We start from the raw sequence: 24,356 nt of genomic DNA, 5'->3' as shown, positions 1-24,356 counted from the left end.
GGGTGTCGGGTCCGGGAGACCGCCCCCAAAAGAAATGTCAAGGCTCGATTGGTGGAGACATGGAGAGTAGAGAAAGGAGCGTATCATTGGTGAAGAGGGGAGATACTTCCGCTGAGATTGCCCAATCGCAGAGGTGGGGCAGTTTCTATAAAAGCTTGAGCCTCAGCCTCCTGAGTTCTTTCCGGATCAAGTACGAGGTTGGAGAGGTCGTTTTTTCTTGTTCCGTACGCCACGGTCGAGGGAGGAACCGGGCCCGGAGGGGGTTGGGGAGGTGGCCCAAACCTGCCAGCCAACCTAGCCCCCGGGTCCAGCTTCCGCCTGAGACCCATCTTGGTCCTCAGCGTTCTACACGTTTCTGCTTCCCCCTGTCCCCAGTTCCGTCGGGAAGTCGGAATTTCCAGATTTGCTTCTCTGTATAGGTAAGGCTGGGCTGGGCCTGGTTTCCCAAATTCAGTTCCGAGCCTGTGATGAATTGCTTTAATTTCTGACACCTCGTATGAAAACTGCACGCGCAGTCTGATTATTTTGCAAGACTGAGGCTTTAGGGTGCGCCCCCTTGATGGAAGGGTCTGGGGGGTGAAAACAGGTCTTGCCGAAAGTGGCAGGATTGGGCATCTGTCTGCATTTGGGCGGTTTCTGACTTTCAGGACTGTCAGTGATCCGGCTGGAGACCTTGACGTAAATCAGCATCAGTCTAAGGGCCTTGGTGCCCTGACTCGGATCCCTGGATTCAAGGTAGATCACGGGCCTTGCCCAGCTGCGCCTGGAGACCGCTGGCTTCTCCCTCTCTCTGTCTCTCTTCTTTTCTAAGGCTTCCCTTTTTGGCGGGAAGCTGGGATTTTGCGCCATTTGGGGAAAGGATTTCTTGAATCTCATTCCTAAACTGCTCCCGTAACATTGCCAAATCCAATGCTATGTCGGGTAGAATTCACAGGACTCCTTAGGTTTTATTTTTGTTACCAAGAAAGCAGGGTGAGTGATTTTGGACTCTTCTGTTGCCTAGTCTCCTACCTCACCATCTACCGACACTCCTTTGCCCTTGTGCCACCTTCCATTGTGCCCAACTCCAGTAATCCCACTCTATGCAGCTCCTGTAATTAGAGACCTGGGGAATCAGAACCCTCCCGTTATTCTAGACAATCTTCTCTTAACTACATCCCAACTCTTAAGGGGGAAACAGAGCCCTTCCTACTCTACAAGTACCTGTACTTCTCCAGATTCCCTTGGCCAATCCCAGACCCTTCTTCCCTGTGCCTTTCTGTACCCAACGATACCCCAGGTTGAAAATGCTGGTCCTGCTGGAGTAAGCCATAGTGGAACTTCCTATCACCCAGGATCAGGGAGAATATGCCCACTTAGGGAAGTGGCAAATGGCAAAGGCATAATCAAGAGTACATGCGCCTTTCTTAACCTATTTAGCCCAATGCAAAGACTGGGCCAATTTTCTGAAGACCCTAGTAGGTTCATGGATTTCAAGCCCTAATCCTGGCCCTTGATTTAACTTGGAAGGACGTCCAAATGGTCTTATCTACCTGCTGTACCCATGAGGAGAAGCAGAGGATATGGGCAGCAGCACAAGTGTACGCTGACCAGTTCGCCAGGGACCAGCCCAACATTTATGTTGTTTGGGACGCAGTCCCAAATCATATAAGCCCATTTGGGATTATAATTGCCTGGCGGGGGGGAAAGGCCAGGAGTCACAAGGTCCAGTGCCTATTAGAAGGAACGAGAAACTGCATTTGGAAGCCAGTCAACTATGAAAAGGTCAAGGAAGTGACCCAAGAGGAAGAAGAAAGCCCTGTTCTCTTTCAGGGACAGCTTGTGGAGGCATTTTAGAAAATTTGCTAACAGATCTCTCTGCTCCCAAGGGTCAGTCCCGGCTGTCCCTGATATTAGGCAAAAACTCCGAAAGTTACAGTTAGGCCTACAAACTCCTAGAGGTGACCTTTGGAATATTTAGTAATGGAGATCAAACTGAGGAAGAGGATAGAACTCAACATGGAAAAAGGCAGGCCAAGGCTCAAGCTAAACTGATAGATGTTGCTGTCAGCCATGCCTTGCAACCTCAGGGCAACCCAAAGGGGGCAAGAAGGTTCAACCATCAGTCCGGAGGCGAGACCAAGGGGGAATGCTTCAAATGCAAGTCACCTGGCCGTTGGGCCCATGAGTACCAGGAGAAGCTCCTGGGCCTTGCCCAGTCTGCAAACAGACCAGTCACTGGAGATGGGACTGCCCTTGGTTCTCAAGGGGAATGGGGGGGCTCCTGCTCCTGAGATGGCCATGCTGGATGACTGAAGCAGCCCAGGGATTCTCGCGGCTCCCCCTGCCCCGCCCAATGAGGAACTAAGGTGTCTATCTCCCTTGAGCCCCTGGTGGCAGGTAAGGTCAAGTTTTTAAATTGATACAGGAGCCACTTACTCTGCCCTGATTTCTCACGCTGGGCCTCTTTCCTCTAAAAGCTGCAGTGACTGGTGTCAATGGCAAGCCTTGTACCCTTCACTGGGGCTCTCACTTGCCATTTTGAACATGCCTTTTCAGTTGAGTGTCCTACCCTACTACTAGGGAGAGATCTTTTGGGCTCCCTCAAGGTGATATTACAGTTAGGCCCCGAGCAGAGCAGCCCCTTATTTTAACCCTGGCCAAGGCAGATCAACACAAGAGCAAGGGCTTGTTCCCAGCCATATTCTACAAGCAGTGAACCCTGCAGCAAACTGGACAAAGGAGTCCCTGAGAGGACCATAAATGCCCAACCTGCAGAAACTAGCCTTAAGCCAGAAGCTGCTTACCCTAACCAGAGACAGTACCCCATTAGGTTACAGGCAAAAAAGGGGTTACAAACCCTCATACATAAATTCTTAAAATATGGCCTCTTGGTTCCCTGTCAGTCACAATGCAATACTCTTATTGTGTCAGTTAAGCCTAATGGGGGGATATATGATGGTGTAAGACCTCAGCAGTAAAAGAGGCAGTAGTTCCTATACTCCCCCTTGTGGCCAATCCTTATAAGAGACTAGCCCAAGTCCTTGAAAATGCTAAATGGTTTACTGTGCTCGACCTCAAGGATGCCGCCTTTTACATCCCAGTTCATCCCTCACAATCTGTTTGCCTTCGAGTGGACTAACCCCCACTCGGGCCAGATGCAACAATACACCTGGACAACACTACCTACCACGGGTTTGGGGACAAGTCACAGTGTTTGCCCACGCCCTAGGAAAGGAACCAAGGGAAATAGGCCTAAAAGGGGCTATGCTACAGTATGCACATGATATATTAATATGTAGCCCCACCGTGGAGACTCAAGTGAGAACATCATTGAAGTTCTTAATTTCCTTGAGGTCCAGGGTTACAGGGTCTCCCAGAAAAAGGCAACAAATCTCAATGCAACAAGTTAAATACATGGGACACATTATAAACCCTGGAAGTAGACAGCTGTCGCAAGATAGAAAACGAGTATGTTAGGCCTAAGTGCCCCAAAGACGTTTCTTTGTACCTTTTTACAAAGGTAAAAAGGCAGGGTTTTGCTTACTCTGGATCCCAGGGTTTGGGCTAATGTCTAAGCTCCTATATGAAGCCATTAAAAGCCCGGATACAGAACCATTACTTTGGGATGAGGAACACAGGAAAAGGCTTTTAATATTATTGAACAGGTCCTCATTAAAGCTCCTGCTCTGGGTCTCCTCAATTTTAAAAAGCCATTCATTTTGTATTTGGCTGAAAAGCAGGGGACCTAAAAGAAGTCCTAACCCCCTAAAAGCTCTGGAGGTCCTAAAAGAAACTAGAAGTTCCTCAGCCAATAGGCTATTTTTCCACACAACTAGATGATGTGCCCTGAGGTTGGCCTTCCTGCTTTCGGCCAGCAGCTGCCACTTTATCAGTGGAAGAAGCTAACAAGCTTACCTTGGACAGCCACTGGAAGTCCAGACCCCTGCCCCCCAACATCAAGTACAAAGGATTCTAGAGATCAAAGGCCACCACTGGCTAACTGGAGGCCACCGTACTAAGTACCAGGGTTTACTTCTTGACTCCCCAGAGGTAACCCTCAAAACTCCCAACACTGAGAAAAACGGAACCCTCTTACACTGTTGGTGGGAATGTAAATTGGTGCAGCCACTATGGGAAAACAGTATGGAGGTTCCTAAAACTACAGTTGCCATAGGATCCTGCAATCCCACTCCTGGGCATATACCCAGACAAAACTATAATTTGAAAAGATACATGCACCCCAGTGTTCACTGCAGCATTATTTGCAATAACCAAGACTCGGAAACAACCTAAATGTCCAGTAGAGTAGTGGATAAAGATGTAGATATATACAATGGAATACTACTCAGCCATTAAAAAGAATGAAATAATACCATTTGCAGCAACATGGATGGACCTAGAAATACTAAGCGAAGTAAGTCAGACATAACATGATATCATTTATTTGTGGAATTCAAACTACAGAAAGGATCATCTGTGAAACAAAAACACTCAAGAGAGAGAAAAGACTTGTGGTTGCCTGGGGGAGGGAAGGACTAGGAGTTTGGGGTTAGTAGATGCAAACTAATAAATAGGATAAACAACAGGGTCGTATTGTATAGCACAAGAAACTGTATTCAGTATCTTGAAATAAACCATAACGGAAAAGATGGAAAAGTATATACATATAACTGAATCACTTTGCTGTATACCAGAAACTAACAACATTATAAATCAACTCTACATCAATAAAATTAAAAACTTGCCACACCCTCAACCCAACTACAGTGATGCCTGCTGAAATCCCAAAGGTAATACATTCCTACCTTGACCAGGTTTATCCCTATCAGCCTGATATGACAGATCAAGACATTGACAATCCTGAGGTAGAATGGTTTACTGATGGCAGTTCATGTAAGGACTGGCTCAGGAGGGCAGAGCATCATAGAGGTGAAAATTTTGTGCAGCCCAGAAGGCCGAACTCTAACCCAAGCCTTAACCCTAGGGGAAGGAAAAGTTATACACAGGCTCTAAATATGCCTATCTCGTTCTACATGCCAATGGAGCTATATGGAAAGAGGACTTGAATGCAAAAAACCCCCCTGTAAAGTATGGGGCTGAGATCTCACAGAGGCAGCTCAAAAACCAAACAAATCAAGTAACAGTCATTCACTGCCATGGACACCAAAAGGGAAATCTCCCAAATTATCAAAGGGAACAACAGGGCAGATGGAGAAGCAGAGAAAGCAGTCCTGATACAACAAATGACATTAATCCCATCCCTTACCTCTTCTAACGTGCCCAGGTATTCCTGAGGAAACCTGGGCACGAGAAAAAGGGTGAACTAAGGGAACAGAAGGCTGGTGATGCATCAAAAATTGCATTTTCTGACCAATGGAAAATTAAAGGGCTACGTGATTTTTCTCCATCTGGGGAAGGATACTGTGTCTACAGTGGTTTTCTGGCTTTTAACGAGAAAATGACTCCCAGATGTAATCAAAGGGTTACTCGAGCCTGCGCCCTCTGTGCCACCCATAAATAAGGAGGCCATCTCAAGCCCCCCGCTTTTGTGTGCCCAGTCCAGCAACGTGGGCCTTAGCCAGGAGAGGACTGGCAAATGGATTTCACTCAGATGGCTTCTTTCCAGGGCTTCAAATATTAGTCTTTGTGGGTAGTTTTACTGGATGGGTGGAGGCCTTTCCCACTAGGACAGAAAAAGCAACTGAAGTGGCTAGAGCACTTCTGAAGGAAATTATCCCTAGGTTCAGGTTGCCCTGACACCTCCAGATTGACAGTGGACCCTCAATTCATAGCAAAGGTTACACAAAAGACCCTAGGAAATACTACCTTTATTTGTCCTGCAGACCTCAGCCCTCAGGAAAGGTGGAACAGACCAATCATACCCTAAAGAAAACCTTGGGTAAACTCTTGTCAGGAAATACCAGAACCTGATAATAGCAGGTGGTGCCACCTGCTGCCAGCAACTCCTAAGGGTCGGGGCAGCCCCTAAAACAACTAGGTTGAACCCCTTTGAAATGACATGGTAGGCTATTCCTCGCCCTGGACGTGGTAACCAGCCTAGAAACCCAGGCACACCTTAAATACATTATTAACCTGGGCCAGGTCCGAAGGGCTATTCAAGAATATGGAAGCAGTTCAGCTCTCCCCAGATAACAGCCCCAGTTACTCCATTGTAAACCCTGGGTACTGGGTGCTCTTAAAGACCTGGAAAAATGAGTCCCCTGGTGACCAGCTACTCCCAAAGCAAGAGTCTTTATCAAGTTTTGCTAAGCAACCCTATAGCGGTTAAACTTCAGGGAGTCACTAGTTGGGTCTATCTACCCAGAATTAAACCTGTTTCCACTGATGTGTTACAGGAACCTGAAGACCCACATCCCAGCTATTCCCGTGAACCTGCCCAAGACCTCAAATACCTCTTCAAGAAGGTGATCCCCAAGCCAAGTGACAACTGCATTGATAAGTAAACTCTCACTTTGACATTAATTTCTTTGGGGCTCTGCGGGTAACAAAAGCAAGATAAGTGACAGTAGGCTGGGAGCCCGTATTTGCTACTGGGCTCTTGTTTACTGCAGGATTTCTTTTAATGCTACTTGCATTCCGGTTGCTTCCTAAATTAGAACTCTGATTGATGTCATTATGAAGTTATCAGTCACCCTGACTTTTCTCCCCCTCCTTTGGGGATTCATGTCAGGGGAGTGAGGATCCAACGCAGTAGTAAATCTCTCAAGAATTATTGCTCAGGGAGAGAATCTGTCTCAGTGCTGGGTCTACCATCCCAATCCTCAAAGCGATGCCTATAAGCTTAAAGGACTAAGCTACACACCCAGTAATGATGACCTTGAAGTTACTCTGGCTGAAGGTCCTACGACCCCTGCTCTCAGAGTCCACGTCCAGCCCTTGGCACAGCTTCCATGCCTGGACCTGACCCCTCTCGTTAGTGCATCCAGCACACAAAGCTTCCCCCATCAAAGCATATTTGTCTTCTACTCTGTCATAAAGGTAACTCATCTTGCTGCCCACGCCAGAAGCCTGGAACTAAATTCTGCAATGCACCAGTGGTTGACATCACTGCCGTTACCCCTAATTTTAATTGCGAAGACCAAACAGGCAACGCCACCCATTGGTGCCTCCAAGATCAGCTGGCTGGTGGGATGTGTGTCTCCTAGACAGGCCTGGCGCCAAGCGTCTAACACACATCTTCCCCACGTGTGGTACATGTTTTTTGCCTCTCCCAAAGCCTTCGTAAAGACTCATACACCCTTATTCAGTGGTGGGATCCTCTCCTCCAACTGTACCGGAACCCCCGCCTTGGGGGACTCTACTGAAGTGGTTTAATTCCACAACAGTACGTCAGGCATGTGCCCCTCCCAGACATCTATTCCTTTGTGTTCCAGGTGCAAACTGACTGTCCTCTTCAAAAAACCCCAATTCCTCTTTCCCTTTCCTGGGATTAGCTGTGGCCTTTCCTTGTATAGACAGTGCTCTGTTTACAGGACAGTGTAACGCTAGGCCAACTGAGTAACCAAACAAACCCAGGTATTGCCATCTATAACATCACCCACGCCTGGGGCAAAAGGGCAATTGGCCTCCTTTCGCCAGGAAATGGAGCTGCCGTTGGTTTGGTGGCCCCTTGGGGAGGCTTTGTTTATCATGAAATGGTGCTCCGCAATCTTTCAGTTGCCCTGTCCTGAGTGCATCCACAGGGAATGCACTCACCAGACTCTCATTGTCTCTAAGTTCCTTGGCTAGTAAAGTGATGGCTAATAGACGGGCCTTGGACTTCCTCCAAGCCGAACAAGGAGGAGTACGTGCAGTTATCAATAAGACATGTTGCACCTACATCAATAATACTGGGCTAGTAGAAGAGGACGTCAAGAAAATGTGACCATGCCAAATGGCTTCATTCCTTCGGACAGGGTAACCCAAGCGCTGACTAGACTGCAGTTAAGGAGGTGTTACCAAGTGTGACCTGGTTCTTACCCCCTGCTTGGGCCTCTAGTTGCCATAATGCTTTTACTGAACTTTGGCCCCTGTCTTTTTTTTTTTTTTAATTTATTTATTTTTGGCTGCGTTGGGTCTTTGTTGCTGCGTGTGGGCTTTCTCTAGTTGTGGCGAGCAGGGGCTACTCTTTGTTGCGGTGTGTGGGCTTCTCATTGCGGTGGCGTCTCTTGCTGCGGAGCACGGGCTCTAGGCGCGCGGGCTTCAGTAGTTGTGGCTCGCGGGCTCTAGAGCGCAAGCTCAGTAGTTGTGGCACACGGGCTTAGTTGCTCCACAGCATGTGGGATCTTCCCGGACCAGGGCTCGAACCTGTGTCCCCTGCGCCGGCAGGCGGATTCCCAACCACTGTGCCACCAGGGAAGCCCTTGGCCCCTGCCTTTTTAATCTGCTTGTTAAGTTTGCTTCCAGGTTGCAACAGTTCCACGTCAAGATGATAGTGATGCAGGGATTCCAGCCATTCCCTGACATAGATCCTACCGGAATAACAGCGGAAGTCACCCTGGGGCCCCTGGACAAGACAGGGCGAGAGTTCCGTGGCCCCAATTAGGTAGGGTCCACGAGCCCAGTGCCAGCCTGAAGAAGCTGCAGAAGACAGACCTCCGCCCCTTATCCTCCCAATAAAGAGTTCTTGGTGTCCACGTCACTTGGGAGATTTGAGGTAAGAGATAGGTGGCTGAGCAGCTGCAACCATTCTCCTGCTGACACGTCAAGATAAGGTACTAGCAGGAGCTTCAGGCCCTGACTGGGTGGAAGACAAAGCGACTACAGTTTCCTCATTCTTGTGGTCAAGGGGATTTTCCAGCCCAACACATCTGTTTCACAGTCTTGGTCTCTGCTGGATTCTTGGTCTCGTTGGATTCTTTCCTCAAAGGAGACATCTGTAAGTCTCTGAAGTGCTTAGCAATAAAGCAAAGGTGGTGAGTTGACTGGAGCACACGTGTCTTTATTTTCATGCCTGTTTGCACCCCAGAGGACTCCATGGGACGACTGGGTCATCCCTGGGCAGTCTCGGGTTAGGGGCAGAGCATTAAAATGGAAGTTCACGCCAGTGACTTTCCACCTATTTGGACCGCCTTCTCTATTTTTACCTGTAAGGATAGGTTTTCTTGTGTGCCTTTGCCTTGGGGTGGGTGGTGAACTCTTAATTCCTCTAATTCCTCACTAACAGTCCCTGAGCATTGCTTTCTTTCAATGGACAAGGCAGGCACTCCAGAAAACACAACTTTATTCACTAGGACTGGAAACAAAAGCTCTCAATCAAAACACTGACTTGAAGATTTTAGTACAAGGTGGAGTGCCCTGCCCACCCCCCTGGCTTGACCTTGCCAAGCCCAGGCCCTGTATCAGCCTGCTGAGATGGTACCCCGGTGAGCAGGCGAGGGCTGGCAGTCCTGGTTTGCCTGACATTTCTGTGGCTTCCCACATGCTATTCACTGCATTACAAAGCCACAGCCTTGGCATCCTCCAAGGTAACATGAAAGACCCTTTTGATGTTTGAACCAGGGCCTCCTGGTGGGTGGGCTGGCAGCAGGCAGCTCTGGTCCTTGGGGCACAGATGCATGATGTGATTAGCGGTGAAGCCTGCTGCCCCAGGTGTGGGCAGGAATCCTGCCTGGGCAACATGTGCAGCTGCAGACATGGCTTTCTAGGCGTTTAGGCACTGTACACGTGGCGTGGGCACCGCAGCCCGGCCTGGAAGCTGGGCGTGCCCAGGAGGGGGCGGCAGAGCACCGTGGCCCGGAGGACCAGGCGCCTGGCAGTCTATACATTGTTGGGTAGCCCTCCTGTGTAGAAGTTGGTTGCTCTTCTGTGAAGGCCTTGGGGGCACGGCCCTCAGGCAGCAGCAGGTGAAGGAGGGCTGCGGACCCTCTGGCTTCCTGAAGCCTGTTTGTTGGGACTGAGGCTCTGGATGGCTGCCCAGACGAGGGAAGGGCAAGGCTCAGCCTGGGATTCCTAGAAACAGACACCCTGGGAGTGGCTGCTGGGTGGTGAAGTCAGGGGTGTGTAGACTCACTCTATCCAGTCTTCCAGGAGAACATCCTGGTGGCCGTCCCCAGCCAGGTTCAGGGTTTGCAGCAGGAGGCCCCCCGGCCTTCCCTCTTGACATAGTCGTGCAGCTGAAAGCGAGGCTCACTGGGAGCTTTCATGCAGCGCTGCTTCAACTCCCTGTGGGGCAGGGATGACCATGGAATAGGGTAGCCTGTACCCCCAACAAGGGGATTCAGGCGCTGGGTCTGGGGGTCTTCCTGATAACTGCCAGGACTTACTTTGCTATGGCCATGAAAGCCAAGTCCACATTGAGGCCCGTCTTGGCGCTGGTCTCCATGAACGGCAGCCCGTACTCCTGCAAACAGTGGTTGGCAAACTGGTGGGGACAGCTCAGGCCCTGCAGCCCCAGGGGCACTCTCTGGCTGCCCACCCAACCGCAGCTCACCTTGGCCAGCTTTTCCCCATCCTCCCTTTTCACCACATGCTCCTGGGCAGAGTCCACCTGGCACAGGAGTCTTGGTGAGAGTTGGCCCCAGCTCACTCCCCTGCCACCCTCCACCCTCTGTAGAGCCAGGGTAGATGAGACAAGCTGGGGTACCCACCTTGTTCCCCAGCAGCATGAGTACCACGTCATGCTGGGCGTACTCCTGGATCTCTGTCAGCCAGGCCTGTGGGGGGAGAGCTGAGGACAGGCTGGAGGCTGGAGCTCCTGACACCCCTTGCCCCTCTCCAGGACACACCCCACAGAGTGCCTGTCAGTGTCTGGCTAACAGGAGGGCCCCTGAACTAGTGCTTCCCATGTGCCCTGCAGGGGCTTTCCAACAGGTACCTTATCTAAGGAGTTGGGCTGGTGGACTAGAAGGTCACCCCGGCCCCCTTCAGCTCACTCCCAACCTGAGCCACTGTACTTGGGCCATCAGGAGCCCAGAGGGGCAGTCTTTCCCTCTCCCCACTGTCAGTAGGGTCCTCAGAACTCTCTGGGACCCTGATGCCATCTGTGCCTGAGGGAGGCTGGGGATGGGGTCAGGCCCCATCTCAGCCTGTCTCCACCACCAGGAAGGAAGCCACTGACCTGGATGCTGTCGAAGGAGGCCTTGTTGGTAACGTCATAGAGCAGCAGCAGTGCTGGGGGCAGAGGGCCAGTGAGGACACCTGCAGAGCCCACAGCGGCTCCCCATCACCCTCACCCTCATGCATCGCACCCTTCACACTTATGCCCACTCACACCCAGGGTGCCCTCCTCCAAGCAGAAGCCTAGGGAGTGTGGCCCCGACTCCCTGGAGCTAGGGTACGATGCCCATGAGCTCACCATGAGCGTCTCGGTAGTAGGCATGGGTGACGCTGCGGAACCTTTCCTGGCCAGCCGTGTCCCAGATCTGCAGCAAGGGCATAGTGCAGCTGTCAGGGCTGCCCAGTCCTTCCCAGGTGCCCCCTGCCCTCAATTCCCCCTCCCCCAGTCACCTCTCACCTGCAGCTTCACCTTCATGCCATCCACATCCAGAACTTTGTTCTGAAACACAACCAGCCAGCTCCAAGGAGGGCCCAGGGCCGAGTGCACCATCCTAGGCAGCAGCTAGACCGGTGCCACCCTCCGGCGGGGGTGGGGGGGGGAGGCAGGCAGTGCCAGGCCAGGACTGAGCCTGGGACTGAGGGGCCCCCGGTGTGTCCCTGAATTCATTATCTCGGGCCTCAGCTGGCTCTGCCTCCAGGGCACACCTTGTTCTCGTCCGACTACCTCACTGCCCTCTACCTACAGATAAAGCTTCCCCTTGAATCCAAGTCCTGGTGTCCACCCAGCTCTCCCCCATACCTCCTACACCTCCTGCTGCTGAGCCCCTCCTGGTGGCCCGTGCGCAGAGGGTGCCCAGGCTGCCCCCGCTCAGCTGGCTGTCCTGATGGACTGGAAGGTTGCCGCCCTCCATGGCCAGCTGTGTCCATTCTGGGCCAGGTGGTTCTTCCTCTGCCCATCCTGGAGGGCTGGCACACAGCCCCACCAGCTCCCTGCCCTGGAGGGCCCCCGGTCACCACCCACCCCAGTCACTCACTGAGTCCTGTTGCTCTGCACCCAGCCCGTCCCCTCTCTCTCCTTTACCCCAGCTGACCTCCTCCCCCTGGTGTCCAGCCCCGGTGGCTTCCCCGAGCCTACTTGCCTGTTCAGCTTCACACTGCACGCCTCCTCCCTGCACTCTGCTCCTAGGTCTCAAGGCCCTGCTCCAGCCCCCTCTCCTAGGCCACCAGCACTTCTCACAGCTCTGCACACACTGCTCCTTTTGCTTAGAGCCACTTGCAGGACTTATTTGAAGTCACCCACCGTGTGACCCCAGGCCCATTACTAACACTGTGCCTCAGTTTCCCCAGCCACAAATGGGGGTAGCCAGGGTGCTCATCACGTGGCTGCCCCGATTACTTTATGAGCTACTATATGCAAAGCACTGAGAAATGAGTCTGGCCTGGTACGAGCTAAAGTGTTTGTTGTAATTTGAGAGCCTCTCTTCCCGCTCCGATGGCGGCTGCCTGAGGATAGGGCTCCATGCAGTAAGCACAGAGCCCAGAACTTGGCCTGGTACACAGTGGGTGCTCATTATGTGCTTGCTTGCTGGCTGATGATGCTCCCTAGCCAGGCCCTCCCAGTTCAGGACTAGAGCAGGGAGTGGCTCAACTCCGGTTCCTGTCTGCTGGGGTGGGGACAGGAGCTGCTAACCAGCAGCTGAGGCCCCGGGCGGTGGAAACAGCACCACCTCCCTCTTCACCCAGCACCTGCTGTCAGGGTGCTTCTGGGTCTCCAGGGAACTGGGTGCAGCCATCTGCCCCGCTGCAGGGAGGCTGGGGAGGACATCCCGCCTTCCTTGGCACCCTGAACAGGGGTGCGAATCACACAGCCTCACCACCTGCCCCAGAGCCAAGAGGGAGGTGAGAAGGGGGGAGGTGAGGCCAGAACAGGCAGAGGACTGGGCCTAAACCTCCCCCTTCTGTCACCTCAACCCTTACTTCATCCCAGAGGACTTGAGGGGCTCTGCCCCCACAGACAGGGTAGAGAATGGCTCCCCAGACTGGAGGGAGCCCCCCCTTCCCAGTCCCCAGAAGGGGCCTCCCTGCCAGCTTTCTGCTGACTGGGTCTAATTAAAGGGTGAGAAAAATGCAAATTTGGGATTTGCTGAGAACACATCACCTCAGCACGTGGAATTTAGACTGATGCCTGAGCCCTGCAGGCCTAAGGCTGTGGCCCCCATCATTCCCCTGTGACCCCACAGGCTGCTTGGGGTGCTGGAGGGCTCTTGGGGAGTCAAGAGTACAGGGACCTCCCCCAGAAGGACCCCAGGACATAGCCCTCTAGCCGGGGGTGAGGTGGTGAGGGGGCTCCGCCAGGGAAAGCAGCCAGGTGGGAACATTTCCCGTAAGCGTCCTAACCCAAGGGCAGGGACTTCTCCCTGGCTCTGAGACCGGGTGTGTGCTTCAGTGCCACAGCCATCTGTCTGGTACGGACTGGGCAGGCCACCTGGCACCTCAGGGCCCCTCTGTACAGTCGGGCAGCAATGCTGGCCTCCTGAGTGGACACGGGTCTTGAGTTCCCATGGGGACACCAGCATCCACCGCCCCCAATGCACAAGATACAGCCCCCAGGGTTGTGCCAACCCCAGGCACAGGGGTACCACTCTGCTTCGATTGTATACAGCCACCACCTCTCTCCAGGACCTTGAGATGTCGGGAGGCAGGCAGCCTGGTGGTTAAGGCATCCCACCTCAACCACCTTGACCGTGGGAGCCAGGTGGTCCAGCCAGGAGCTCCACCTCATGAGCCTGTCAGTGCCACAGAGATAATGGAGAACCAGCTGCCCAGGGGTGTTCTGAGCAGCTATTAGCTGGTGTTGGGGGCCCAGGGCATGGGCTGGGCCCAGTTAGTGCTCGGGACATCAGCCTCCACTCTTACCCGGAAGTCGATGCCCACAGTGGAGATGAAGGTCCCTGCCAGGAAAGCCCCATCCTTAAAGCGCACGAGTAAGCAGGTCTTCCCCACGCCTGAGTCTCCCACCAGCATGACCTGGGGCACAAAGAAAGAGCAGAGGGGACCTGGGTGCTGGCCCACCCGGAGGGGTGTCTGGTCCTCCCTGAGCTGGCCTGGTCAGATGGGCTGTGGGTGAGGGTCAGGAGTGGAGGGAGGTATCCTAAGTCTGCAGGTTCAGCAGGGCCTGGGAGAGACACAGGGCCTGGACTTCCAGCTTCCACCTCTAGAAGGTTCTGTCCCCTCTCCTGAACATTGGCCTGTCTCCATCAGTGGGGAGTGGGAGTAGCTGCCTCCATCCAGGGTGGTACCTGGACACCATGCTTGGTCTGGAAGGGGAGCATTTGGGGCTTAGTGGGGAGCAGAACCTGAGGGTTGGCCGCTGGGAGGCCTGGGTGGGGGACCTCTGTGCCAGGGGGCTTCTTCCAATCCCAGCAAGGCTCTAGAGGAATTTGCCAAGTGAGGGTCAGATCTTGACATGAGGAGAGGCTCAGACCACGTCTGTGGACAGGGAGGGGCAGTCAGGCCTCCCTCTCCTTCTCCCCTCCCCCAGCCTGTTGCCAAAGGCTCCAAAACCCAAAGATGGGCCTGCCACCCCCGCCCCCACAATTCACAAGCTTCTGCCTTGGCCTGAAGGAGGCCCCAGCATTCCCCACCAAACTGGCAAACCTCTTCTTAGTCTCGCCTCCTAAAGAGAAGAGACCAAAAGACCCTGGGGGTGAGAGAAGGCAGCATATGGGAAATGATGAGCGTGGGTGGGGGCAGGAGCATAAGGGAACAGGGAGAGGACACCTGCCAAGCTCTGACTTCCGCAGGACCCCTTGTCCGGCCATGCCAGCTAGGTGGGGGGTGGGGAGGGGGAGGGGGCAGGCCCTGCCATATGTTGGGTATCCCAAACCCGGGTTTGACAGCTGTGTGTGTGTGTGTGTGTGTGTGTGTGTGTGTGATGCACCGCGCCAGCCATGCCAACTGCAGCTGCGGGGTGCCGCTCGAGCCAGCTCCTCGCCGAAGGTCTGCAGGGCCCTGCACCCTTTCCCCGGACCCCCTCCCCACTCGGCTCCGGCCGGACGCCACCTGCTGCGCTCGCGTGGGGCTGGGGGTGCCCGGCTCACCTTGAAGGCGACGTCGTAGAAGTCGCCGCCGCCGCCAAGCGAAGACCGGCCGGGCTGCGGGGGCCCGTTGGGAGGTGCGTCGGGGCCAGGGCGCGCAGTCCCGGGGCGCACGGGCCGGGACCCGTGGGTGGCGGGCAGTGCGGAGGTAGCGGGCGCGCTACCCCCCTTGCTCTTGGGGGTCTTTTTCCTGGACATGACAGGCGGGCTGGCGGGCGCTCAGTACGCTCCCGCTGCAGCCGCCGCGCCCCAGGACACCCTGCTCCCCGCGCCCTCGGAGCCAGACCCAGACCCCAAGCCGAAACCGTCCCGCGGCGGCTGCAGCTACCTCCCCGGCGACCTGCTCCGCGCCGCCCCGCCCCCGCCCCCGCCGCCCCACAGCCCCGCAGCCACTCAGGCCCGGCCTCCCGCCGCAGCTACCAATGGCCGCTCTCGGGCGGGGCCATGCAAATGAGATGGCCTCCCCGGGGGCGGGGTCAGGAGGTCCGGGCCCTGCCCTGGGTGCTCGGGGTCCGAGCGCCTCTTTCCATTGGGGGCAGCTACCTCCCTGCCCTAGGGCCAGCGACGCCCTTCCATATCTGCATCGGGCCTGGGTGCGGGTGGGGGGCGGTGGGTGAGGGAGGGAGTACCCGGCGTCCTGTCGTTCCTCTGCTGGCTGTGCACCGCCCCGCCCGGCTCTGCCCCTTGCCCAGTGACCCCCACTGGACTGCCTCCGGGCCTGAGACGAGGAGAGTGCCGTGAGACCTGAGGCACTGAGGCAGTGGACCTGCGTGGGATGGGCACCCTGGGATTCTGTCCCTTCTCCGCCGGAGATGCCACCTGGCCTGCTGCGGCACCGACCCCCTCCCTTCCAGGGCAGGAGGGTCCAGGAAGCTCCAACACTCGGGCTTGGCAAACAAACCCGGGTGCGCCCCGCCGCTTGGGGCTCAGCTGACAGCTGGGTATCAGAGACAGGACATAGCTGCCAGGCTGAGCGGCAGGGCTGAGCCGGCCGGGCTGAGCCGGCAGGGCGCTCTACCCCGCAGCTTCTGCCTGCTGGGCTGAAGCTTCAGGATCCTTGGGGAAAGGGAAGTCACTGTCACAGACAGCAGCAGGCCCTCTGAGAGTCCCCTCCCCTGGGGTTCTGCCCTCAGGGATCTGGGAGGTGAAGGAGGTGGGAGGCCACTCTGCCAGGCTGTGGCTGTCTCCTTGGCTTTCCAGTGCTTTCAAGTGCTGATAATCCAACCCTATGCTGGTCCCTGGCGGACTCCTCTCCAGGACCTGGCACCTGCTCCCCTCCTGGACTTCCTGGGGCTCTGTCCCAGGACTCCCACCCAAGATGCTTTGGGTTTTGAGAGTGAGGCTGAGGTGGTCATGGAATCCTGGGAGTGGTGAGCAGAGATGCCCCTCTCCCAGGGCTTGGGGGCAGCAGGTGCAGACGAAGGGCAGCCCTCCTGCTCTGTCCTCCTCCGTCCTGAGACATGACAGCTGTCACTGGGAGCCTGGGCCCTTCAGAGGCCTGAGCCCTCTCAGCTGGCAGTGCCCAGAGTCCAAATAATTATAATGGGCAGAAGCTGTCTCTAGGGCTCAGAGGTCTGGGAAAACACAGATAGAAGGATGCCGCCCAACAAAGCAATTCCTCGAAAGGGCCTGGCAGGGCCCTGCATGGGAGAGGCTTTGGAAAGCTGCCCTTCACCGAGCGCCATCGTGTGCCAGGTGCATGTCATCTTTAGAACTATCCTGTGAGGTGGGTGCTGCTCTGATCCCCAGTGTTCAGATGGGAAACTGAGGCCCAGAGAGGGGAAGGGAGCTGTCCAAGGTCACCAGGCAGGAAGTCGCAGAGCCGGATTTCTACATGGGAACTCTGGCTCCAGAGAGCATAAACTGTCCCTGGCAGGGTTTGCCCAGAGGTTCCCTGGAGACGGAGACCTATCCCTCAGGGCTCTGTCAGAGCTGGGGACCAACCTGAGGAAGCCCTCTGAGGGCCCCCTGGTGTCCTTTTCTGTCTCGCTCCTCTGGCTCCTCACTTCTTCCAGGCCAGATGCGGTTAGTGAGGCCTGCGGTGGGGGTGTTGGGTTCCCACTGCTGGGGCCCTGGGGACTCCAGGTGTCTCACTCCCAGGAGGCCAACGTCAGGGAGGTTGGCCCAGGGTAAGGGATGCCCACTGGCCCTAGCATCCTAGGCAGTGGGCTCCCTACGTCCTCCTGCCAGCTGCTGCCAGAGCATGGCCAGGGCATGGGAACTACAGAGGAGTTTGGGTGCCCTAGGGTTGGGGCGTCCTGAGTTGGGGGTGCTGCTGATAGGGTAACCAGGAAGAGAGAAGGAGGCAGGCATTCCAGAGAGAGTGGGAAGCTAGGAGGGGAGGGAAGCTGAGAGCAGAGGAGAAAGACTTGACCTTGCAACCTTTAAAATTAGGAGAGTATGTAAAAATCCAGGTCTCTCGTTTTTCTTGAAAAGAGGGAATTCTTGGTCCCTGCCTCGCAGCACCCCTTCTCGCCTTTCTTGCCTTCCCACAGTCCTCCTAATCTTTGATCATTATGTCTCTTGGTTCCTCTGTTTGCCATCTGTCTCACTCTCTGGAATGTAAGCTCTCTGGGCACAGGAAGCAGCTTGTCTTGCTCACCGTCATATCCCTGGCATCTGGCTCCAGGCCGCAACAAACAGTTATTAAATTGGTGAAAGAAGTATGAGTTAGAAATGTGGGCCCCACTTCAAGAGGACACATCATTGCCAATAAGGATTTAAGGGAGAACGTGCCTCAACATGCAATGAGAGTAAGACTAGTGTGATGATTAGTGAGAGCAGGGCTTTGTGGAGGAGGGGCATTTGCACTGGGCTTTGAAGATTGAGCAGGAGTCCAACAGCGGTGGAGATAGAGAAACTTGCCAGGTGGAGAGAGTGAATATGTTCAGGCTCAGAGAGCCAGTAGGTGGGCAGTTTGAGCAGAAGAGGCCAAAGTGTGGTCCAGTGGCTTGGAAGAAATGGGTGCTAATTCAATAGGTAACATAGGAGGGGGCTAGATTGTAAGGTGAATTTGAATGTTTTGCCTAGGAGCTTGGAAATTGTTCAGTGAGAAGTAGGGAGCCATGCATGGTTTCTGAGGAGAGCAATGGAGAGAAGGCACTGCTATAGGAATACAGGGAGTGGCCAGGAGGGGATGGATGGTGCAACCTGTGGACAGGGAGATGAGTTTGAGGGGATTGCAGTAGCCCATGGGGAAGTAATGGGGATGGAGGGGACCTCCAGGAGAGACAGAATCTGCAGGCCCAGTGGGGAGGCAAGAAATAGTCAGAGCCCCTGGGGCGGAGACAGAGGGTGCTAAGATGGATTAAAGATGGCAAATTCTTTGCTACTCTTCCCAGTGAGGGGGAGGGTCTATGTCTCCTACCCTGGCAGGAGCTGTGATTGCTTTGACCAATGGAAGTGACCCTGCGCCTGTTTCTGGACCCAGACCTTCCAGATTGGCAGCTCTCCCTTCCTGTCTCCTGGAACACTCATTCTTGGAACCCAGCTGCCATACTGTGAGAAAGCCCAGGTGGCCTCATGGAGAAGCCCAGGTGGAGAGGACCCCACTTGCCATCCATGTGAGTGAAGAAGACACCCTGGCAGGTTCCATGCAGAGCCGAGGTGAGCTGTCCCCACCGAGCACTGCGTCCCGGCCACACTGCAGACTCTGAGCATTTGGAAATGTCCGTCACATGGCCATAGAGAATGAGAACAGGTACCCAGCAAGGGGGAGAAAAGGGACCAGTTTGGTGGGAAAGTTCAGGAAGGTAGCTTTGGCGGGATCTGGGGATGCCCATATTCTCGAGATCTTCTAATCTAGAGAGAAGACCCCCCAACAGGCCAGGCCAGGTCCCTGAAGCAGGGTTTGGAGTTGAAGTGAGCCCTGGGGCTGAGGTAGAGGTGAGGAGTGAGGTCTGTGTCCCTGGGGAGGGGGATACAGACCTACAAGCCCTCAACCTTTCTGGCATAGGGCTGGCTCTGCTGGGCAGGGGAGGGGCTACATGGTTCCATGTCCCAGCAAAGGGATGGAACAACCCCAGGCCTCACTTCTGGACCCTCACCCCAGCACCCTCTGCTGGCCCAGATTCCTGGTCCCCTCATGTCCAGGGCCTTCAGCTCCTACACTCTGCCCTCTGACTTGCCCTTCCATGTGTCTGAACCCCTTGTCCTAGAGTGACGTGTGCCATGAGTCCCCAGACACGAGAACCCTCTGGAACCTATGGCCTGGGGCAGTCTCTCTCTGGAACCCGATTTTCCAAGCCCTCCAGCTTCATGCTCACATTCCCACTCACCCACAGGGTGTGGCCCTCAAGCCAGGCAGCCTTAGACAGGAATGAGAGTCCTCCTCGACCTTCGTCCCAGGCTCTGCTTGGAGCCTCCTCCTCTGGGCAAACTTCCCGGGCTTCTCCCACCCCAGCTCTTGCTCCGCAGACACGGAACCACGTTTGCTCTCCAGTGGTTCTTGGGGGACTGCACTGCCTCCACGCCAGCCTGTGAGCTTCCTGAGTACTGTGCCCATCGTGCCCACTCCTGCCCTCACCAAGCACGGGAATGAGAGCTCCAGCACTGAGCAGGGCAGAGCGAGGCTGGACTTCAGCGTCCTTTAGCAAAGGGGGAGGGGCAGAGCCCCCAAAACTTGTGCCCTCAGAGCACCTCCCAAGAAGACAGTCCTAAGGAATTCAGTTGTCTGCGATCTGAGGGCAAGGGACCCTGGCTGGGAGTGGTGCCAGAAGGCAGAGGCCCCGGCTGGGTCCCTGGCTTGCTGGCTGACCCCGGGCGTGTGGCATACACAGTCTGGGCCTGCTCCCCTCTCTGTGAAATGAGGGGGCGGGAGGAACTGATCTCCGAGGTCCCTTCCAGCTCAAACACCTTATGTTCTATGAAATCCATGTGAACGTTGCCATGGAGACATCAGAGAGGAACTGCAGCAGCACGGAATGTGACTTCCACCAGAGTTACCTGAGGAAGCGGCTCATGTCAGAGGAGCCCTCCCCCCACCGCCCCCAGAGGCCCGGGTGCACAGGGGCCACACTGAGTGTCCTGCTCCCAAGAGGACACACCTACCTGCCCCGCCCTCCCCCATGTGGCACTGAGGCCCTGTAGGTAGTAAGGGGTGGGTGTCCATCCCTGCCTGAGGGGAAAAGGACCAATTGGTGGGAGGGCTGGAGCACAGGGCTGTTTCCCTGTAGGTCCACCCTCTGTCCTTGCTTCCCAACTCACACCTGAATACTCTTGGCGGTCTCAGGACATAAAACGTGCCCGCCACAGAGTGGTGGGTGCCGGGGGAGGCCTCAATCTGATCCAGACTCTGCACTGAGGCCCCGTGTGGGTGAGACCTCTGGACTCCAGTAGCACAGAACACCGCCAGCTGCCTCGTGGCTCCTGAGTACCACACGTGGCCTCATGGCAGGGGAGGCATCGGTGTCGGTGTAAAGGAATAAAATGAACCCTGGTGTAACCATGACAACCACTGAAGTCTGCGCACTTGGAGTGCCCCTGGAGTGGGCCAAGTGCTTCACTTGCATTGTCTTTTCTTTTCTCTTAATTATAAAAATAATATATGAGTTTTGCAGGCATGTCAACAACACAAAAGGGAAAGGCAAGAATAAAAGTCCTCATTCCCCCACCAGATCTTGTCCTTCAGGAGTAACAACTATTAGGTTTGGTAATGGCTCCTGGGTGAGTTTCCTATTGCTGCTGTGGCACAAACACAGTGGCACAAGACAACTCAAATTTATCATCCTACACTCAGAGGCCAGAAGTGTGAGATGAGTCTAATGGGACTAAAGTCAAGATGTCAGCAAGGCTGATTCCTTCTGGGGGCTCCAGGGGAGAATCCTTGCCTCTTCAGCTTCTGGTGGCCTCCAGCTTTCCTTGGCTCGTGGCCACATCACTGCAATTTCCATTTCCATAGCCACCTGGCCTTCTCTTCTTCTGCCATCAAATCTCCTTATTTATTTATTTTTTAGCCACACTGCACAGCTTGTGGGATCTTAGTTCCATGACCAGGGATTGAACCAGGCCCTCGGCAGTGAAAGTGCAGAGTCCTAACCACTGGACCGCCAGGGAATTCCCAAATCTCCTTATAAGGACATTTGTGACTACATTTATGGCCCACCTGGATAGTCCAGGATCATCCCCCATCTCAAGATCATTAATTTAATCACATGTGCAAGGCCCCTTTTGCCATGGAAGGTAATATTCACAGGTTCTGGGGATTAGGACCTGTATATCTTTGGGGTCCATTATTCAGCTGGAACAGGGCCATTCAAGTTTTCTATTTTGGGACTTTGAAACAAGGGTTCTGTGGCTGAACAGACCTAAAAGTCACTGGACTAAGGATTTCTTTTTCTATCTTTGTCCAAGTTTTTTTAGGTATCCAAATTATGTTGCTAAACACATTGCATATTTATGCATAAATATGCATAAAGTACATTGAGATATGATCCTTGTTCTCTAAGAGTATAAATAAAATCATAACTATCTGATCTTTCCACATTTGATAGGATTTTCCCATTAAAAGATCTGGACTAGGGCTTTCCTGGTTGCGCAGTGGTTAAGAATCCACCTGCCAGGGACTTCTCTGGTGGTCCAGTGGTTAAGAATCCGCCTGCCAGTGCAGGGGACACAGGTTCCAGCCCTGGTCCAGGAAGATCCCACATGCCGCGGAGCAACTAAGACCGTGTGCCACAGCTACTGAGCCTGCGCTCTAGAGCCTGCAAACTACAACTACTGAGCCTGCGCCCCTAGAACCCGTGTGTCTGCAACAAGAGAAGCCACGTCAATGAGAAGCCCGCGCACCGCAACGAAGAGTAGCCCCCGCTCCCCGCAACTAGAGAAAGCCTGCTCACAGCAACGAAGACCCAATGCAGCCAAAAAACAAACAAACAAACAAATAATAAGAATCCGCCTGCCAATACAGGGGACACGGTTTCGATCCCTGGTTCGGGAAGATCCCACATGCCGCAGAGCGACTAAGCCCATGCACCACAACTACTGAGCCTGTGCTCTAGAGCCTGCGAGCCACAACTACTGAGCCCGAGTGCCACAACTACTGGAGCCACACTAAGTCACTAAGCGTGCCTAGAGCCCATGCTCTGCAACAAGAGAAGCCATTGCAATGAGAAGCCTGCGCACCGCAATGAAGAGTAACCCCCGCTTGCTGCAACTAGAGAAAGCCTGTGCCCAGCAATGAAGACCCAACGCAGCCAAAATTAAATTAAAAAATAATAAACAAAAATTAATTAATTAATTAATTAAAAGATCTGGACTAAGTGTCTTTTCCTGGCAAGGCTCTGATATATTTTCAATTTCTTCCTTTATTGTTAGTCTATTTGGGTTTTTTATTTCTTCTTGAGTCAGTTTTTTTTTCTTTTTTTAAGAATACCACTGCAGAAACTAACACACCATTGTAAAGCAATTAAACTCCAATAAAGATGTTTTTTAAAAAAAAAGAATATCACTGTATTTATTCTCATACAGGCAATTTTTCTATAACTTCAACATTTTCCTCTCGAAAATAGAACAAAAGAGTCTCAAAGCTTAGAACTGGATCACTTGGCCCTTTCTCTTCTTATCTCCTCCGAGTTCAAAATGTTTGCATCTCTTAATGGCCTGTATCCTCTTGGACCTGCAGTTGGGCTCAACACATTCAAGCCTCAGTACGATCTTCTTTGTAGTTTTAGCCTTCTTCCAGAAAATTGGCTTTGTTTGCGCACTGTAGCCACTCTGCTTCCGATCATAGCGCCTCTTTCCCTGGGCATACAGGGAATTTTTGCCCTTCTTATACTGGGTCACTTTGTGAGGCTGATGCTTTCCACACTTCTTACAGAAAGTCCTTTGGGTTTTAGGTACATTGACCATCTTTGCAGTATAGGGGTCTTCACAATGAAAACTAGAAACCTGACGTCCGCATTCCTGCATTGTTCTCTTGAGTCAGTTTTTATAGTTTATATTGTTCCAACATGTTTTTAGATAAAAAGTTACACATAATTGTCTCGTAACTTTTCACTCTCTATTTCTGTGAATAAACCTTCATTCTCAATCTTTTTTTTTTTTTTTTTTTTAATTTTTTATTTATTTATTTATTTATTTATTTATTTATTTTTGCTGTGTTGGGTCTTCGTTTCTGTGCGAGGGCTTTCTCTAGTTGCGGCAAGTGGGGGCCACTCTTCATCGCGGTGCGCGGGCCTCTCACTATCGCGGCCTCTCTGGCTGCGGAGCACAGGCTCCAGATGCGCAGGCTCAGTAGTTGTGGCTCACGGGCCTAGCCGCTCCGCGGCATGTGGGATCTTCCCAGACCAGGGCTCGAACCCATGTCCTCTGCATTGGCAGGCAGATTCTCAACCACTGCGCCACCTGGGAAGCCCCATTCTCAATCTTAATGCGCTGTATTCGATTTTCATCTCTCAGCTACACTTGCCAACAGGTTTAAAAAAAAAACTTAATAGCCTTGTATATTAAAAATAGCTCTTGAGGGACTTCCCTGGTGACGCAGTGGTTAAGAACTGCCTGCCAATGCAGGGGACATGGGTTCAATCCCTGCTCTGGGAAGATCCCACATGCCGAGGAGCAACTAAGCCCGTGCACCACAACTACTGAGCCTGCACTGTAGAGCCTGCGAGCCACAACTACTGAGTCTGCGTGCCACAACTACTGAAGCCCACGCGCCTAGAGCCCATGCTCCACAACAAGAGAAGCCTGCGCGCAGCAATGAAGACCCAACACAGCCAAAAATAAATAAATAAATTTTAAAAAATAGTTCTTGATTTTATTAATCAATTCTCTTTCTTTTCAAATAACTAACTTCTGTTCTTAGCTTTCTAATTTCCTTCCTTCTACTTTCTTTTGGTTTATTTTATAGTTGTTTTTCTAGAATGTTGACAGGGATGTTCAACTTATATACTATTTTGATTTTTCATGCTCATCAATTTTTAAAAAGTGGGGGACTTCCGTCGTGGTCCAGTGGCTAAGACGCCACGCTCCCAATGCAGGGGGCCTGCGTTCGATCCCTGGTCAGGGAACTAGATCCCATATGCCACAACTAAAGATCCCACATACTGCAACTAAGACCTGGCACAGGGCTTCCCTGGTGGTGCAGTGGTTGAGAATCTGCCTGCCAATGCAGGGGACATGGGTTCGAGCCCTGGTCTGGGAAGATCCCACATGCCGTGGAGCAACTAGGCCCGTGAGCCACAATTACTGAGCCTGCGCGGCTGGAGCCTGTGCTCTGCAACAAGAGAGGCCGCGATAATGAGACGCCTGTGCACCGCGATAAAGAGTGGCCCCCACTTG

At 53.5% G+C, this 24,356-nt stretch overlaps 2 protein-coding genes, 1 long non-coding RNA gene and 1 other non-coding gene across 5 annotated transcripts; 2 read left to right on the top strand and 2 right to left on the bottom strand.

Moving 5' to 3' along the window:
* Positions 1-196: 196 nt before the first annotated feature.
* Positions 197-8,906, top strand: LOC137749969 (uncharacterized). 2 transcript variants are annotated; one of them, XR_011070334.1, is made up of 3 exons: positions 197-419; positions 648-735; positions 6,339-8,906. It is a non-coding gene; the product is annotated as an uncharacterized lncRNA (long non-coding RNA). The 2 variants fall into 2 exon arrangements; XR_011070333.1 differs by having other exon boundaries at positions 648-8,906.
* On the top strand, positions 460-542 carry LOC137750851 (small nucleolar RNA SNORD60). Its single transcript, XR_011070629.1, has one exon. It is a non-coding gene; the product is annotated as a small nucleolar RNA SNORD60 (small nucleolar RNA).
* A 1,137-nt stretch (positions 8,907-10,043) lies between the features above and the next one.
* On the bottom strand, positions 10,044-15,275 carry RAB26 (RAB26, member RAS oncogene family). Its single transcript, XM_068524035.1, has 9 exons — positions 15,081-15,275; positions 13,897-14,007; positions 11,438-11,479; positions 11,279-11,345; positions 11,042-11,094; positions 10,572-10,637; positions 10,415-10,471; positions 10,248-10,324; positions 10,044-10,146 (listed from the first exon to the last, which is right to left on the bottom strand). The coding sequence occupies exons 1-9, from the start codon at positions 15,273-15,275 to the stop codon at positions 10,044-10,046; spliced, it is 771 nt and encodes a 256-aa protein (XP_068380136.1).
* Positions 15,276-22,604: 7,329 nt separating this feature from the next.
* LOC137750055 (large ribosomal subunit protein eL42-like) lies at positions 22,605-22,942 on the bottom strand. The gene has a single exon (XM_068524374.1). The coding sequence runs from the start codon at positions 22,923-22,925 to the stop codon at positions 22,605-22,607; it is 321 nt and encodes a 106-aa protein (XP_068380475.1). The 5' UTR covers positions 22,926-22,942.
* Between the last annotated feature and the right edge of the window lie 1,414 nt (positions 22,943-24,356).

The sequence above is a fragment of the Eschrichtius robustus genome, chromosome 16 (assembly GCF_028021215.1).
Source record: "Eschrichtius robustus isolate mEscRob2 chromosome 16, mEscRob2.pri, whole genome shotgun sequence".
In the NCBI taxonomy this organism is placed as follows: Eukaryota; Metazoa; Chordata; class Mammalia; order Artiodactyla; family Eschrichtiidae; genus Eschrichtius; species Eschrichtius robustus.
Note: the sequence above shows the minus strand (reverse complement) of the source record. Positions and strands in the feature narration are given on the sequence as shown.

Excerpts from the sequence above, each read along its gene's own strand:
- RAB26 (XM_068524035.1), bottom strand. The coding sequence starts at position 15,275 with ATGTCCAGGAAAAAGACCCCCAAGAGCAAGGGGGGTAGCGCGCCCGCT. Across the intron at positions 10,638-11,041 it reads CCTCCTTCGACAGCATCCAG|GCCTGGCTGACAGAGATCCA; the intron begins GTCAGTGGCTTC and ends CTCCCCCCACAG. Across the intron at positions 10,325-10,414 it reads ATGGGGAAAAGCTGGCCAAG|GAGTACGGGCTGCCGTTCAT; the intron begins GTGAGCTGCGGT and ends CACTGTTTGCAG.
- LOC137750055 (XM_068524374.1), bottom strand. The coding sequence starts at position 22,925 with ATGGTCAATGTACCTAAAACCCAAAGGACTTTCTGTAAGAAGTGTGGA.